The 18,846-nt window shown below is 39.4% G+C and overlaps 1 protein-coding gene across 1 annotated transcript in view; it reads right to left on the bottom strand.

Moving 5' to 3' along the window:
- FAM135B (family with sequence similarity 135 member B) overlaps window positions 1-18,846 on the bottom strand; it is a 138,392-nt gene that overhangs the window by 21,165 nt on the left and 98,381 nt on the right. Inside the window, exons 7-8 of the mRNA XM_026079884.1 lie at window positions 5,395-5,548; window positions 2,336-2,385 (exon numbers count right to left, since the gene is read on the bottom strand). Of these exons, the coding sequence (XP_025935669.1) occupies window positions 2,336-2,385; window positions 5,395-5,548 (204 nt within the window). The remainder of the gene's footprint in view (window positions 1-2,335; window positions 2,386-5,394; window positions 5,549-18,846) is intronic.

Raw genomic sequence — 18,846 nt, 5'->3', positions numbered from 1 at the left:
GTTTACATTGTTTGTGTGATATTCTGATTCAACAATTTGCCCAAAATGCCACAAGCTCCAGTACACCTTCTGGTACTGGAGAAATCAGATGGATGCTGGTAGACAGGGGATTCTGCCCAAACATCTCTCTTTGCAGAATCAGGGCCCTGCTTCATTTGCTGGACTCAATGTTATATGCTCCATGTCAATTTTAATGCAAATTTTCTTTTATTTTAAAATCTTCAAAGCAGAAGATAATTTATTAATGCAAACCATACTAGGAATMTGATGGCTATTTTTCTGGTTTATTGGCTCTTAACCTAGGGAAAGGAAAAGGAGAAGAGGTGAAGGACGAAGGGGGAAGGACGAGCCTGTCAAGCTAGAGATGCAGRTGAAATCCCAGGGACTCAGTTCCCCAGGATGAAGCCCAGCACAAGGCAATTAAAATGGTCACAGAGTATGATTCTAGCTATTCTATTCACAAACCTTCTGCCATGGTGTTCACTGTTGCTGGACCTTTCAAACACCAGCCAGGGTAGTCTGGTTTTAACAATCCTATCACGCAAAACAAATCAAGAAGTGCTTTGGAGAGGTTACTTTTGCCTGTTTGTTTACAAATCAATCACACGATTAAAAAAAAAATTATCCTTCCATTTTCTCCTGCTTTGAGTTTCCGCTGTGTCATTGAGTTGAATACCAAAGTGTGATGAGGTAAAACTCACTTTCCTTTCTTSTTTTGCTTTATTTATTTTTGAGATCGAACCTGACTCCTGCAATACAGTGGTAATTGGAAACTAACCTCACAGGCTTCTCTCTCTATGGTTTTAATGACATTTTCTTCCTCTATGAATGACCATTTTTTCCTACATACAGCTGAAAAGAAATGGTTTCAGTTCACAAATTCCTAGAGGCAAAATATTGGGAGAGCATTCCCAGTATTCATTTGTACCCCATATGGAGGTGCATAAGATCTCAGCACTAACACTGCACCTATACCCCACCGGTAGTTTACTAGATATCAGCATTCRTGTCCTTAGAGTCTCCGCAAATTCACAGTCTTCATCATCAAATTATGCCTGGATAGGTAGACAGTTATGAGTCCAGGATGATAATGCCAAACTTTTTGATGGCATACGGGAAAACCCTAGCTAAGTTTTCATGACACCTCAGAGAAGCAGCCATTCAAGCTGTTGTATTCACCTCTCTGCTGCTACGCTGTTCCCATGAGCTGGACCTTTCAAACAACAGTCRGGGTAGTCTGACCTTACTAATACTGTCATGCAAAACAAGTCAAGAAGTTTGTTTGTTTTTGAGAATGGGAATTGGACAATTGGGAAATATGGCGAAATCAATGCTGATATTTTCTGATGTTTGCCAAGCCAATTCAAACTTTTCCAGATTCATAGAGAATAAGTCCTAAGGAGACTCAAGATCATGTTGTCTGACCTCCTGTATCTTTAAGACTTCTAAATTTTAGTTATCCAGCAGAGCGGAGGCCAATAATTAATGTTTCTCTAAATAAAATTTGGCTGAAATCTAATTCCTTGAAAAGTATCCAAGTTATGACTTAAAATTAAGAAATTCACCACTTCTCAAACATTTGGGTGACATGGGTGACAGCCATTAGCCCACCATTCAAAAATGTAGCTTAAATTTACTTCCAGCTTGGTTTGGCTTCAGCTTCTAGGCTTTTATTGTTATCTGGTCATTCTTCTCTGTGTTGAAGAATCTTCTTCATATGAAGATACCTGCATATGATAATCAAGTCCCCTCTCCGTCTTCCTGCTGGTAATCTGAACAAATCAAATTTATTGAATCTCTGATGATAAAACATTTCACCTAATGTTCAGTGATGCCTGTGTTTCCTCCTGACACCCTTGACCGCTTCCCTGCATGTCACTTGAAACAAGCACGGCAGAAGCAAGTGCAAGGTAATCATTCAGCCATTGCTTTGCCCAGAATTGCTTGTTTTCTCCCAGATCTCCCCTCCACACTTAGGCAATTTTATCTGAAAAAATATGACTGCACAACCTGCCAAAGGGTCTTTCCTCCTGTCRGCAGAAGAACTGGCAGCCGAAGAACTGTAATTTCAACCTACCCCCAAATCAATTTTTCTGTGTTCTCTGATACTCCGGGCTGGGCTCGCTGAAGGATGCTAAAGCATTACAGCTGGTGATTTGTTAAAAGTGACAGAAACATCATGTAAGTGAATAATCAAAATGATATGAAATTGAGGAAAAGAAACATTCAGCAAACTTTCTGCTGRCACCGAATTCCCCCCGCTCTGACACACAACGGGGCTGTGTCAGTGCCCTTGAAAATTACATGTATGAACCGAAACTGTTGAAGGAAATACCTGAAGCTCCGTACAAAGTTGAGATAATGTGTCTTCCACGGATAGCTCCTCTGCAAAAAAAAAAAAAAAAAGATCAGGCTTGAGAACTGCAGATGTGAATCGTTAATGCTCTGCTGTTCATTCAGGTGAGAAACAGATCATTTAACATTGCTTCCTGATGGACAAGATTCTGCTCAGATTTGGGCACTTCACAACTCACCTTCCTCAAGCACAACTTCTGCTCTTGTGACTTGGACAACCAAACCTATAAAAGTTCTGGAAGGCTCTTTCCAGGATAAAGAGGACAGGATTTAGTCTTTCAACCTCAAACAACCAGGGCAGAAGTTGATCACCACAGTTACAAGAAACAGCTCACTTGGGAGTTCTCARCACCTCAGAAGAGATGTTTTTCTTCATAATAGAGAGGTACCCTGGGAAACAAAGCGCAAAATTCCAAAACTTCCAGAGCAACATCCTCCTCCCTGCAATTTGTTTCTACCTAAACATTTAATTAAAGAGGCAACGCTTGCCATTCCTAGTGTAGCCCTGCATTTGCGTCTGACCCAGCTCAGGGTCTGAAGAGGTCTTCAGAGGAGGCTGAACCTGACTCTCTGGTCAGGAAACCTTTGATCAGCTCTAGACTACAGCCATCTGATATAAATCCTGTGCTACATGTGGGATCATAACTCTCATTGTCTATCCTCTCTCTTACTACTAGTTTGCTGTCAGCCATTGCTATTTACAGCCAGCTCCAGATCTGTATGTAATATAGTTTCACTATTTCGAAGCTTGAGCAAACAATGCACAGTAAATGAGTCTCCCTTTGCTGTTACACAGGGCCATGTAAGATACACCAAATATCTCTGACTGGTACTAGATCGAGCATCTCTGTATTGCCCTGGGCAGTGTGAAGTATCTCTTCACCCCTGGGGCATACAACATTGCTTGGATATAGTCCTGAGAGAATCCAGCAGGATGCTCCACGTTAAATGCAGCACGGACTATAAAGCAGGAGAGGCTACAAATCAACTCTCCTGAAACTTTGGCAGCTGGATTTTACAATGTGACACTTTCTAATAATACCCATAAAGAAGCAAAGCGGAACAAACAGCCCCCTCCTCCCAGAAATGACTCTTCTTAAACAGTACTAAGGAATCTGAGAGGCTAAACTGAGATAGGTAGCACCTTGAAAAGACTCGTCCTCAACAGGTAAACTTCGGGAAACAATGAATTCCACTCTTAATGTCTCAACTAGACTATTACATTTTTAATATACTAATCAAGGGCCTAGGTAAAAAAAGAAAGTCCACAGTGGGGATTTATGGTGTTTGATTCATTTCAGCTATCACTAGATGCCCATGAAGAGATTAATCTGAGCAAATATAGATGCCTACAATTGAATAAGTCATTTACATTCTCCTCCTGGTCAGTAGAGAAAAGTGCAGCTTAAGGTGCAATTCATATCACCCTAAGGTCGATGGCACTACTTGTCAGATAATGGATTTTATTGTTCTAAATGTGCCTCTTTCTCCCCAGTGACTATCAGGACAATATGGGAAACTGTCTCAGAGGTAAAGATGTATCCATCAAGATGCAAATACTTGTTTGGTATTCATCATATTGGATAAATTTCATACCCCATCACTCCGCTAGGCTTTGGATCAGGCCTCAGAGCACTAGCCTTAAATCAAACATTCAACAGATTTTCAGACAATTTACGTGAATAAAACGACGCAAGCAGTTTTCTCCACAAGCTGTTAGAAAGGGTATTTGCATTTAGCAAATCTGCATGCGTTACAAGTACATTTGCAAATGAAGTGCCTGCTTCAGCATCARCAGTCGTTTGAAAACTAAGTCACTTGTATTCAGAAAGGCAATATACATATATCTGGGGCAGTTTTCCAGTTGTGGTCAACCAGCCATACTTAACTCGCCATCTCCCAATCTGTAAGCCTGTCCGAGTGACACACAAATCATGTAAAAATGTGGCTGATAACCAAGATGCCTGAAGTATGAGTTTTGTTGCATGCTGGATTTTATTTGACAGGTCATAAGCTGCAAACAAAAATGCTGTGCTTTTTTCTCGTGGCTCAGTTGAGTAACATGATATGTGCGCTCCCCATGCCACAAGTCACAGGCTCTTTAGAAAAGAAATATATAGCAGGGAACAACACATAGAGTGGAAAACAGGAGCTATCATCCCATAAGGCTGTACAGCATAATGCATTCCATTTGATAGTGGTAATAGTACCTACACAGCAAAAAAGGAAAATGTTCTTTCCTCCCTTTTTTAAGCTGCTGGCCCACACAATCAGCTCTCCCAATATTACTATCTCTGCAACATAACAAACTGATAACTTCAAAAATGTGCGGACCTACAAACACAGAAACACACAGATGTTAAAGCGTAATCCACATTCCCCGAATTCAAAGAAACAGTCGRGAGAGCTAGAATTATTCAGGGGTGCTCCTAATTTTCACAGGAGCTCACTCTGTCACTACAAACATGACTAAACACAAATTACAGAGCTCCGTTCTGCAAATCCAGAAAGCTTTTTTTTTTTTTCTTCCAGAAAATCTATTAAACAATTGAATTAGGAAGAAGAACAGAATGATTTTCTAAATAAAAAGTTGTAATTATGCTATTGGCAAGGAAGAAATGCATTTCCAAAGATAAGTGAAGGAGTATGCTTCAGTAGCACTCATATTACCCTTTAGATTTTTGTTTTCACTTTAAAACAATTTTTGCTCAAGAGAAAAATTTTCTATCTCATGGGAATTCAAAACTGGAAGCTCAAGTCTTTGAAAAGCAACAAACTCCAAATATTGTCCAGAGGMAAGTATTTTGAGACATTTATTAGAAAATTTTACCCCTCTGCATGTCAGGCCACCTTCCGTTGGTAAAAAGGTTGACTGACAGACTGAGCAGGCAGTCTTCTGTCACAGCGTGCCAAAAAAACAGGAATTAGAAAACAGGGAGAAAAAAATCTCTAAACAGCCTAAGATTTTCAGTACTAAAATGTGTATAGAAAATGTAGCACTGGACTATACTCAGAAATTTAAAATATTTGTTCTCTTACCCAACTTCAGCTGTGGTAAATCAGGAATCTCCTTCATTATGAGGGTGTAGTACATCTGAAGTCCTCTATGAGCATTCAAGAGSAGAAGACACAGGTCCTTATGCCATTTGTATGCATGCAGCATGCAGTTTTCAGAAGGAACATAAAAGCTACCCTGTATAACAAAAGTAGYAAGAAAAKAAAAATACAGAGATTAAAATTCATRTTCTCMTTTTGTTGCAAAGCTTTTCARAAGTCCAKTTGTGGGCAGCCTAACTTCTAATCAAGTGAGTGCCCCCAAAGAGAGATTTTAAACATCYCTAGACCTACCTYCTAGGCAGTTRACTAGCTTGACCTATAAATATTCTCATTCTACATGTACATTTTCACCAAACCATAGAAAAAATATTAGGTTCCAAGAACACTGCCGTACCTACAAAAACATATAGTCTGACACGTTGCGGGGCCCACTCCTCCTATCTACTAATGTAAGCTATTCTGTACTCCAGGAGCAAAATCTGGACTAGTAGCTCTTTTGTGGGATGAGATTCAACTGGGCAGACCATAGCACATTTCATACAAACATTTCCAAAACACCTTTATCCTTAGTCGGAGCATGAGATGAGATGATGCATGAGGCATCATAAATCAAAAATTTGCAATTCTGTCAAAAAACACCTGTTCCAGAAATTATTCATACTTGAAATTTGCACTGGTCAGACTTAAAATAAAACACTTCCTTAAACTGTGTGCTTTGGCCCTATTGCAGATCTCCTCGGATTTCATGGAGAAGTGCAAAAAATGCAAAGATATGACAACTATCAATAACAGCTCAGATTTCCCAAGTCTTTCCATAAACCATAGATTTTGATGGTAACTTTTAGCCAAACCACAGACCTGCTAACCACCTTTACTTGCTGCAAGTGATGCACTGATTCAGAAATGCATGTAAACACTTGCAATCAGGGATTACAGCTGGTTCTAGTTGCCCCACACAGGAGGAATTTATCTGCTGCTGATTTGGAGGGAGGAGAAGGAGCTATGAAGACAGAAAAGTGAGGAAACAACCAACTGCTCTGTCCTTGAATTTTATGAAATCTTAGGAAAACTGAGAATTTATTTATTTATTTATTTATTTATTTTTATGGTGTATGGGCTGAGCAAAGGCACCAGATTAGGACTCCCTCACTGATGCGTGACTATGGAACAGCATGATCAGTTTGCAACTTACTCCACTGCTGGTCACTGATGGGCTAAGAATGCAATCCCATCTTCTCTTATACCTGCTATAGGCTGAGGTCAACTTTTATGAAGGTTGCTACATTTCCAGCTAGGTACTGAGCCCATTTTTGGACACTGAGTGTTTGCCACAGGTTGAGCCAAATGTCCCAAACGGTATCCGTCTCCAGGAGCAGCAGTGAAGACTCACCAACCACATACCAGTGGACGTCCTGTACCATTCTCCCTTTGACTCCTCTAGAGCCTGTACTACTTGGCTCTTAGCCTTTACTATCTGACTCTTAGCTTCAGCTGGAGTGTTTTCCCCAGCTTTCTTGTGCAGATCTACAAGATGTTCACTAGTGTTCTGCAGTAGATATAAAGCAGRCTGCCTAGCTAGACCAACACAGAAATGGCTGATGGTAATTGAGTGAGTCATTACTGCTTGGAAGGCTTCAGAAGCCTTCAGCCTTAGCATAAATCTATTGTCTATTCTCATGGTGGAAGAAATAAAATGGTAGCATAAAGAAATTCTGCTAGAAATAATAGCAAATTGGAAGGGGATTGATATACAATGTCATGAAAAAAAAAAGTCCTATTATATAAACCATTGATGATTTTTTAGGTTAAAATTACTCTGGTATTTAAATGCTGTACTGACAAGTAGAAGGAAAAAACATGAGATAATTTCATATTTCATATCAATACTATATCATGGTATTAYTGTACAAGACAACATTTTAACAGGTCTATTTGCAGCCTTTCTTGACATAAACTGTTGCTTGAAACTAAAAATAAAAAGCAATAGAAAAATGCAACTGAAGGTGGGCTCGAAAATGTGTGAATTAAAGGCATCAAAAAATCTATCAATTAGCTCTGTTTTAATTGCATTAGTGTTTGCCTACTTCTCATACGGTGCCTTTTCAAATTTGATTTCAGCTGAATTATTAAAATCCCTTAGTCAGAGATCAGGTAATTCAAGTTGCTGAAGCACAGTATTTAGGAGAGTATACTTCAAAAAGATTTACATAGYGGCAGATGTAGACTGGAGAAAGAACTAATTCTAAGCATTTAGCTTACTGAACATAATGTGCTAGCAGCAWAATTTAGTCAATCTTGTAGAATCTTAGAATAATTTAGGTTGGAAGTCTAGTCCAATTGCCTACGCAATTGCAGGTCTAATCAGGTCAGGTTGCTCAGGTCTGTGTTCAACTGAGTCTTGAACACCTCCAAGGATGTAGATTCCACTACCTTTCTGGGCAAGCTGTTCCAGTATTTGGCCACCCCCATAGTATTTTTTTTTTCTTTATATCAAGTCAGAATTTCCCACTTTCCAACTTGTGTCTGTTTCTTCTCATTCTATTGCCAGTTGCCTCCAAGGAAAGTCTGGCTCCATCTTCTCTGAATTCTCTGAATAGGTAGTTGCAGACAGCAAAAAGGTCACCCCTGAACCTTTTCTTCTGTGGACTGAACAAAACCAGTTCTCTCAGGTTTTCCTTATACATCCTGTGCTCCAGCCCCTGACTATCTTGGTATCCCACTACTGGAGTCGCTCCAGTATGTCAATATCCATGTTTTACTGTGGAGCCCAAAACAGGACAGCGCTCTGGATACAGTCTCAAAAGTGCTGAACAGAAGGGAAGGATCACTTCCCTGAACCTGCTGACTATACTCTTGCTAATGCAGCCCGGGATGCTGTTGGCCTCTTTGCTGCACGGCTATATCGTTGGCTCATGTTCAATTTCTTGTTCACCGGGACCTTCAKGTGCCTTTCTGCAAAGCTGCTTCCTAGACAATTGGCCCCCAACCTACACTGCCGCACGGGGTCAGTCCATGCCAGATGCAACACTACATTTGCTTTTGTTGGTCTTCRTAAGATTCCTATTGGTTCATTTCTCCAGCCTGTTGAGATTCCCCTGAATAACCGCCTGCCCTCCAGCATATTGCCGACTCCCCCCAGATTGGTGTCATCTGCAGACTTGCTGAGAATGCACACCTGCCCATCTACCAGGCCATTAATGAAGACATTAAACAGTATTGGTCCTACTACTGATGCCTGAGGGATGCCACTAGTTTTTGGGCACGAGCTAGACTTTGCACCACTGATCACTACTGTTTGATCCCGGCAATCCAGACAGTTTTTTACCCATCTTATTGTCTACTTATCCAGCCCATATCTCATCAGCTCTACAATAAGGACACTATGAGATACTGTGTCAAAGGCCCTGCTAAAGTCAAGGTATGACCAGCATCCACTGCTCTCCCGTCATCCATAGCACTGGTCACCTCATCACAAAAAGCAATGAGGTTGGTCAGGCACAATTTGCCCTTGATAAACCCATGCTGGCTGCTCCCAATCACACTCTTGTACTTCATGGGTTTAGAAATTAMTTCTAAGAKGATTTGCTCCATAACCTTGCCGGGAACTGAGGTGAGGCTGACCAACTTGTTWTTCCCTGGATCCTCCTTCTTGACCCTTTCTCGAAGATGGGTGTGACATCTGGCCTTTTCCCAGTCATCAGCAACCTCTTCCAATTGCCATGATCTTTCTAAGATGTTAGAGAGTGGCCTTGCAAAGACATTAGCCAGCTCCCTCTGCACCCCTGAATACATCCCATTTGGTCCCACGGACTTGTATATGTCCAAGTGGTTAAGTGATCCCTAACTTGATCCTCCTATACTGTGMGTATTGCTTTACTCCCACAAACTCTGCTAGGAGGCTCAGGGGCCTGTTATGCCTGAGGAGAAGCCTTACCAGTGAAAACTGAGACAAAACTGGCATTGAGTACTTCAGCCTTTTCCATGTTGCTTGTCACCAGGTCCCACACTCACCTTAACCTTCCTTTTGCTGCTGAGGTACTTACTTATGGGAACTTTTCATGTTGCCCTTCACCTCCTCTGCTAGTTTCAATTCCAAGTGAGCTTTGACTTTCCTGACTCCCTTCCTATATGCTTAGAGAATGTCTTTCTATCCCACCTTCCTGAGGCTGTCACTGTTTCCACCTTCTGTGTACCTCCTTTTAAGCGTTTGAGCTCAGCCAGGTGCTCCGTGTTCATCAACACTGTCCTTGTTTGACTTTCTGCACATTATAATGGACCACTCTTTTGCTCTGAGGAGGCTATCCTGGGAGATTAGCCAGCTCTCCTGGGTCCCATTTACCCTGCAGGGCCGTTTCCCATGTGATCCTTCCAAGCAGATCCCTGAACTGGCCAAAATCTGATCTTATGAAGGATTATAATTCTGCTGCTTGTCTTGCTCAACTGTCTCAGGACCACAGCTGCATGGTCACTGCTGCAGCCAAGGCTGTTCTTAGTAGGCAGGAGAAGAGGTAGGTTCTGTCCCTAATGATGGATCAGACTTGCAGTGCGACACTGGGAAAATCACTTGACCCATACATTCACTGGTCAAACTAATATGGGTTATTTCCAGCCTTCAGTGAGCAGATAGTTTTCAAAGATGCTGTCAAGACCTCTCATTTTCAGCACCTGCCTCTGAGAGGCTGAAGTTTATCTTCGTTATGAAGGATCTCAATTTCACTTCCTCTTTTGTAAACACAGGGATGAGAAGAATTTACCTACCCAGTGTCCTTGTTTGAGCATCTCTGCCAATTAACTCTACAGACATGCTCAAGATTTCAGGACACAATGAGATTAATATGAATCCAAAGATCTACGTAAAAGGTCAGATATTTCTGACAGTCCTTTAACATTAAACCCCAGACCAATTAGTTTCAGAGACATTGCCCTGCAAAAGCAGCAGGCACCTGGAGTCATTACCCTACTAATCTGTCACCTGAAGAGTTTAAATGACAACTTAAACTTATTTATTTATTCTGAAGACATCTCTGGGAGTGATATCACTGTGTTATTCTATGYGTGAACAACAAGAGTGCATGGGGGAATAGGTTGTTTCTAAGCCCCAAAGAAAAAAAAATTTTTTTGATCTAACAAATGGCGCACTCCTCAAATGTAATGTTAGATTAATGTCCCTCAGAAACAATTTCAGCTTGTGAAACTTAGAGTATCTCTGACTTGTTCTCAGGTAGTCTCCAGGACTGCAGTAAGGAAGAAATAGCTTCCACTTGCATGCTGGTGTGCGTTGTTTGCTGTGACAAGCAGAGCCCAGAAATGCTTGCAGCATCTAGCTCCGAAATTACAAAGCAGAATAATTGCTTTTTTTTTTTTTTTTTTTTTTTTTTACAGCATAGGACCAGAATTGCAGAACCAAGACTTTTGGTTTTCTGTATACATAAAATGAAACTGAGTTTACACAAGCTGTTTCTTCTGCTTCCTTCCTAATGGAGCATCATCTTCTAATACTAGGCACTTCAGTGAAAGAAAAATGAACTTGGGGTAGTTCTCACAGGAAAGGGTTCCATTTTTATATCTTCCAGCTGAAGAGAAAACTAAAAAAGGGAAAGACAGTTAAATATCTTCAGTAAGAGCTGAGAACAGTAAGAAAATACTGGGCTCTGAGAGAGGGACTTAAGGAAACACAGATACCTATTTCTGAACTAGTCACCTCCAGCTCCGCTGAGAGATGGASAACTGATAGAGAAAAAGACATTTTTAGGGAATGATTCTTTTCATTACAAGGTGCATGTCAAGCAATTGAATCGTGGCTATTTATTTCCACTGATTCTGAAGGAAGCATAAATGCAAGCTTTTGGATTGCAGACACAGAGAGTTAGGAGCACTGAGTACAACCACACCAGATATAAGTCAAATTTCATCTTGCCCATCAAAGCAGCCAGGAGGGACAACTGCAGCCTCAGTAGCCTGTGGAAAGTGTGTAAGATTCCTTCAAATTACTTTGAGATATGGACAATGCACGTGTGTGAATAGAAGACTGAAAGGACTGCTTCCTATTCTCCTTTCTCTTCCTGTCCCAGCTCTCTGGGAGGAATGTCTCTTCCAAAATAAGGCATTATACCTTGAGAATACCCTTGTGTGGGAGGAACAGCACTGCACAGTTTGTAACTTAAGGCAGTGCTGAACAGGCAGAGTCCAGGCCATGATGTGTATGAGTAAGAGGCCATATCGTTAAGCTGAAGCATCTTAATGCAGCCCCTGGCAACTCCCTTTGAAAACACATTATTTAATGGGAACATCTGTCCTAGTTTGAAAAATCATCTTGTCAAGGTGGAAAGCGAGCACGGTGGAAAAAGATGTCGTCAAGTTCCAAATCTTGAGTCCTTCAGAAACTTTAAGGCATTACTGTCCTCACAAGGCTGCTCCTGTCTCCTGCTGAAGGTTGTCAGACACCCAGGATGCAGAGCAGGACATCGCAGCGATTATTAAACCCACCTCAGGGAGAGTTTAAGCTAATGTGGTGGATGTGCGCTAAGGTTTGTGCGTCCTTATCTGCTGGGGACCCCAGCAGGGCAGACATCTGTCAGGTGATGTCATTATGATCTGCCGCAGCTAAATCAGCTTGTCTGTCACTGTTGAGTAAGCCGAGAAACATCAAGAAATGTCCTCCTTTGGGACGGTCTGAAGATTGTGAAAACCTTTCACATTCTCTATTTTGATTGCATTTTCTTCTGTGCATTTATTTAGATCATCCACTATTTCCTAGATTATGGCCTGAAACAAGGAATCAGGCTACAATGTTAACAAAATCGAGCTCAGTAGCAAACGTAGTACATGCTATTCTGAGGACAAATATCACCACAAAACTAGCAGTCACAAAAAGCACCAGCTATGACCCATTAAACAGCTAGAAAGTGCTCAGCTCTCTAGGTCTCTTGGATCAGGAAGACAGATATTTTATATTCCAAAGAGCTTATTTCTGTTTAAGATGCAACTCCTGCTAAAACAAATGTCACACTGAAGCAGACAATCCCAGCATGCTCAAAGCATGAGAGCTGCCCTGAACTTATAAAATTCAATGCAAAATTACGTGTTAGCCTCCTTGCCCAAGCATCTTATGACCTTTATAGTTCATTTCTTTGGTCTACTGTTATTTGAATTCCAATAGTTCATTTGTAAAGGCAGTTTTTGCTGTGCTAGTTGCAGAATGCATCTGCATTGATTTCCTTTTCCAAAACCTYCTCTATCTGTAATAGTAGCCTGTATCTCAGGCTTTTTAACTTTCTACTTCTGAAAACTTTGGGGAAAATGAATGTCTGACAAGTCCTCATTTCAAGAATTACCACCTAGATTTATTCGGATAGTAGTTGTGGATGATGACACAGAAGCTACTAATATTGACACCAGAGAAAAGTATGGCATAGTGCCAACAGCATCAGRGGCAAAACAGGTCAGAAAAGCCAAGAGATGATGGAAAAAGAGGCAGGCAGAAAAAAAATACAAAAAAATGCAGATAATACTGCTAAATGCAGACTCTGCAACGATTTATGGTTTTGTTTTGGGKTTTTTTTGGCATGTGATATTTGAAAGACTGACTTGTGTTCATCCCAGATGAAAAAAGAATAAAGTTGTCCCATCAGTTGCTAAATAAGATTTTCTTCCAGCACCGATCTGATGAACTCTGCCATGAGGTTCTTCTATATGTTTACCAAGTTACCAGTAGAGAGGTGAATCTACAACCAGCAACCTCGGGGGAAGCCAAAGTTGTACCAGCCTTGGAGATCCAACYAGTCCTGTAAGTGCTAGATTTGAAAAGTTGAAGACAAGAAGAATGATAAGGTTGGACCTTGTSTAATCTCCTATAGCAAACCGACCTTTTGTTGTGTTCCCCAGACTAGAAGTGATAGAGCAAACTGGTTATATTGTACTGAAAGTAGATGTAAAATGCTTCCYATTTCCAAGCTTCTCAATGGTGAAATAGAGGAACTCATTTTCCTAAAAGATCAGGTGAGACCTTAAATGTACACATTTTGTTGAAAAGGAACCCTTACAGTATGCTTGTAAGGCATAATGCAGGATCATGTATGCATTTACTGAGCAATGATGGCATAAAGAAAAAGCTAGTCAAATAGTATATAAAAACAATTGCCAAGTATTTTGAAAATGTAAAAGCTTCAATTCAATTTGACTGTTTTCTGACACGGTAGATTCTGACACTGGATCATCATTATCCCCTGTCCTTCTGTCCCCTGTTTGCAAATAAAAGGGATCATGAGTAAGATCTTTAGTCTTCACAGATTCACAGAACTTCATTACTGRTCTATATGACTTGGTCAGATACAGAAAAGCCTGACTTTTCTGAAGCTGACAGGAGGTCTGCAGATTTGAGTTTGGCAGGAATTCAAATAGCTACTTGGGGTGGAATTTAGATACCAAGTTTCAGTATCAGCTATATTTAAAGTAACTCCATCCATTATATTACAAATAATGACACATTTCTTTATAATACTAGAGATAAATTACCTTCTAATAAATGACCCRTGAAATTAGAACAGAAATGCATAAGATGTTCTTCTTCTACTAGTTTACCCAGCCAAAATTGTCTACAAAAAAACCCTGAAAATCCTTGACATTAGCTCTGATGAATGTATTTAAATAAATGACCCATTTAAATGAATAGGTGTCCTGTGTAATACTCTTTTGAGTCAACAGTTTTCTCCTGTAATTAGAGTGTATTAGTTTATAAATGTACTTTTCCTTTATAATAAGAGATAGGAAAATGACTTGAGGAAAGCAAACATTATAATTAAATAAAGCTCATGCCAGTTCATTATTCTAATACAGAGAACAATTTGTGACTATCATTTCTAGTGTACCAGATCCATCTAATATCAAAAGACATCAAYTGGATTTTATGCTTTGTTATATACTGTAAGTTGCTTGTATTTTTTTTGTATTAAAGTAATTTCACCAGCTATGTTAACTGTGTGCAATGTTCATCGATAGAGCTAACAGTTGGTAAATTGGACCCTTTACATTTAATCTAATTCAAAGCAATGTTTCATAATTCAAATTCAAATTACTTGTCAAGAATTTTAAGATACTAAAATGCCATTCCAGACTAAATAGGCAAGATTTGCAGTCTCTAGCAGTATTTCATTAGCAGTCAGAACTGGCCTATCTTGCCTATTTCTGGTAAAGATCTAGAGATAAGCAGYGAGTCACATCTGCTTAGAACAGATGAAAAAATCTCAACATCTCAAGATGAATACGGTCTCTTGAGAAACCAGTGTTTGCCCATTTGTCTGTCTGCCTGGGCTGTTTGCCTAACATACAACTATTGTTTTAGCTTCAGACCCACTGACCAAGGAAATTCTACATCTTTTCTTGGGAGACTATTTTCTAAGACATAAGACCTTATCTCAACTGGTGGTTTCAAATGAAATGATAGTTATAACATGAGATACATTACTGCTTACGTCTCTTTATCATTTTCTGAAAAAAAAAAACAGGATTAAAAGATAACAATTTCTGGTTGTTAGGGATGTGACTGAAACATATGAGTAGAAGTGTTTYCTTTCATATTTGTAGAAACACAAATACCAAAGAGAGCTACTTGCCTTTTAGAATTAAAGAAAAAGAAAGAAAAAAAAAAAGCAAAAACAGAGGAAGGGAACCAGGAATTATATTATGCCAGTTATTTTTGTCCATTGTTGCACAAACTCATGGACTGAGGGTGTGGTTAAAAAAAAAAAAAAAACTAATTCATTGGGAACTTTGGGTAATGCTCATATGGGGAATCCAATCTCCTGAACAGGACAGTCGGTTGCTGTTCATTTGGTGACGTGAGTCTCCATTGCAAGAGTCCTTCCAGTGCTATCTTCACCTGGATGAGGTGAGACTCCCCAAACCACTGCTCTGCTGAATTCCTGCATCCAGCTGGCCTGTGGTCCTACATGACAACTCCAGCATATGCTGGAGCACATCCATGGCTACTGAATATCTTAAACTATGTACAAAACATCTCCTAAATATCTCAACCATTTACAGAGGACTGGTCTATGGGACCACTTCTGCCTCTGCAGGGACAATTCCTACCGACTACTTACAGACATCTTGTCTATGCTCAGTTTGGTCAATTCTGTAGCATGAACCTTCCAGAAGAGTCTCTGGGAGGACCAGATTCCCCACCCAGGATATTAAGAGCAGTTCCTGTGGCAGAAATGACATGGAATCCACAGGAAAAAAAGAACCTTAATGTTATAAAATGAAGTAGTTCTAATGAAACTGTTTCATGGAAAACTACGAAAAATTCTGGATTTGGGTTAGCTAATAACATTTGTGTGCGTGTGTTTGTGTGTGTGTGTGTATAAATGTATATATGTATATGTATAGACACACATATGTGTGCGTGCATATGTGCATATATATAGTGTGTGTGTATTATAACTATATGTATATATCTATATATAGACACACACACATATAYACACCTATACATGCATATATATTTACTTTTTTTTTCAGCTACAAAAAATAAATAAATAAAACAATGCCTCCCTCCTCAGTAATTCACTCAGTTGTCTATAGCAAATAATGTCTAGATCCCTGTGCCAGACTGCAAAAAATTATTGGCAAATCGGAAAACGTGCCATAGTTCAGGAACATGAAAGTCCATAGTGGCCAACTTGTGGATGCCATTCTGTAGGGAGATAATGTTCCTGGTTAGCCTGATTTCCTAAGCAAATAAAGCATATTCAATCAGCAGCAGCAGTTCTGGGAACACAGAATTTTCTTGAGGGTTGGATGACAACCACATAAGCCAGCTCCTACAAACCTCATTCCTCTAAGATCTCCAGATAGGAAAACAACACGGTTATGGGAGAAACAGCTATGGAAAATGGGGAAAATTAAGTATCTTTCATCAAACATAGTGAAACATAAAGTCAAACATGTAAGATAAACAGATTTATCACACTATATTGCACTTTAATGTGCATATTCTATCAACTTAATAAATTGTCTTGCTTGTATTGATTTACTAGTCTTCTATACGATATGATGGCTCATTACCTAAAACTGTAAAGTTAGTGAAAAATAAAGTCAATATATTTTATTTAGCTTTGACTTATATGATACTAACAACTCTAACCAGAGGTGTCAATAAAGGACAATAGCCTGGAAGAGATTATTGACAATATACAGAACTGTTTTTCTTGGTGTTCCACTAAATATGGTGTGTAAGAAAATGCATCTTGACATTTCATAAGTTTCATAAACCACGACCTGGTTTGACATATGTTAACCGATAGCAGTAAGTTACTCTGCTAAAACCACTGGGATAATAATACAGTAGAAAAAATATCGGAGATTGGAGTCAGATCCAGCGATAATCTGTGCGTTGTACAAGATTAGTAGGAAGAGTGTAGCAAGGCTGATCAATTATGCTGAAAGTATGTGAMGGAAACAGTCGAAATAAAGGAACTTTCAGTCTTGAAATACCTGCAGGGTTCTGTTCAAAACACAAGCTGTAGGTTTCTTAATAATACCTGGTTGAGAAATAAGTGGCCAGGAAACTGGTTGATAGGAAAATTTCTATCTAAAAATAACACTCCAGTAAAATGAAAATGCTTCACAGATCACATTGATTTCCATTAAAGTTTTTTTTTTTTTTTCCCCCGCCCTAGGAGAAAATCTGTTAAAACACCCAGCAAGGTCAAAATGWCTCATTTTGAAACTCTCAGAACAAAGCATTTTGATTTTCCATTTCAAAGAAAACTTCTTGCTGCAATTTTTTTTAGCCAAGCTCATGATTAGATTACAGTATATCATAAAATTTAAAGGTCCAGAGCAAAACAAAAGGCTTTCTTTCATGCACAGTTTTTTTCCATACTTTTGTTTTAGGGACATGTCAGATTTTTAAATTTCATTGCAACATAAAATGAGGCCAAATTTTGAAGTCTCAACAGCTTGTCCCAAATCTATTTCATGCATCACTTTGAAAACTGAACTTTGCATTTGGAGGTCAAATTATATCCTAATATATCATGACGAGTGACTACAGTCATGATGGCTTTTCACATTAAAGCACACATAGGTTTTTCTACGGAAGTATTTAAACAATTCTGCTTATGATGAATAAGAAGGAAAAAAAATCTGTTTCCTCCACTTAAGCTCTAGGGTTATACATCACTAAGAGGAAAATTAAAGCCATAAAAACATTTCTTTAGCAGTAAATTAAGTACTGGGGAAGATTTCTTATGAAAGTTAGAACAGGTGCCTGACAGTTGGCATACTTCTTCCAAGATGAGCACTGAGTCATCTGGCACAAGTTAAGTCACATGCTTTCATTTCCTTCCACTAGCCTTATGTATGAAAATGGCTCTAACTAACCTATAGCTTCATTTTGTGGGTATTAAGAGTCTGGTTTAGGGAACATTTGCAAAGTACGCAGATATCCTTTGGCTAACAGGTGATACAGGAATGCCAGATATTTATTTTATGGAACAAACAGTGGCTGATTTCCAGACTTATAGAAATGTTTATGCAAAAAACATGGCAGCTAATGCAGAAGGGTATTTATGTGTATGTGTTTGTGTGTGTGTGTGTGTCTGTGTGTGTATTCCCTTCCGTATGTATATCTTTATACACACACACATATGCATACATATATACAAACATATATATGTGTGTCTCTTTCTATATACACACACATACACACACACTATACATATGCGTGTATATATACGTAAATATATGCACACATATATATACACACATATATATATGTATGCTGACATATCTATATAGCATAAATTCAGACTTCCTAAATGGATTAACACAGTGGGGACATCAAAGAGGACCTTAGTACATTGTCCGTTCTGATCAATTAGGGTCCATGCTGTTTACCCACAGACAAGGAAAGCAAATCCACTCCTGTTACTGCGATCAAACAAGGACCCCTGAGCTGAGGAACTGTCATGTTATTACACATCACTGCAGGCAGCAGACACAAAACCAGTCAGGTTTTAAAAGGAAACTTGTTAACATTTCTTTGTCTCTCCCACATGTATGTCTGCACACACAAAGAGATTTTGTTCAGTGGCACAATGAACGAGAAATTGCATTAAAGACAACTGAAAACACCGAAAACGTTTTGAATAAACTTTTACATGCATCAGTAGGGAAAGGTATGTTCATCTGCTTCTCCAGGTGGCATGTAGATGTTCTTCTGCTATGTGGTCATGCAGATTAGCAGCTGGTAGAGGGGGTTGCTCTTTGCATCGCTTCCATTTGCTGTCTGATGCAGTTAAGTAAATAATACATAAATAAAGCTCCCCATATTTTAAAGAATCTTTTCTTCCAGAAAGGATTTTTGTTCCAAAAAGATTACGACTGGTCACATGGGAGGCAATGACCAAAGCTTTAACAGCTCTGCTAGTT

The sequence above is a fragment of the Apteryx rowi genome, unplaced genomic scaffold (genome assembly GCF_003343035.1).
Source record: "Apteryx rowi isolate R43461 unplaced genomic scaffold, aptRow1 scaffold_500, whole genome shotgun sequence".
In the NCBI taxonomy this organism is placed as follows: domain Eukaryota; kingdom Metazoa; phylum Chordata; class Aves; order Apterygiformes; family Apterygidae; genus Apteryx; species Apteryx rowi.
This window is presented reverse-complemented; position numbering and strand designations above follow the sequence as displayed.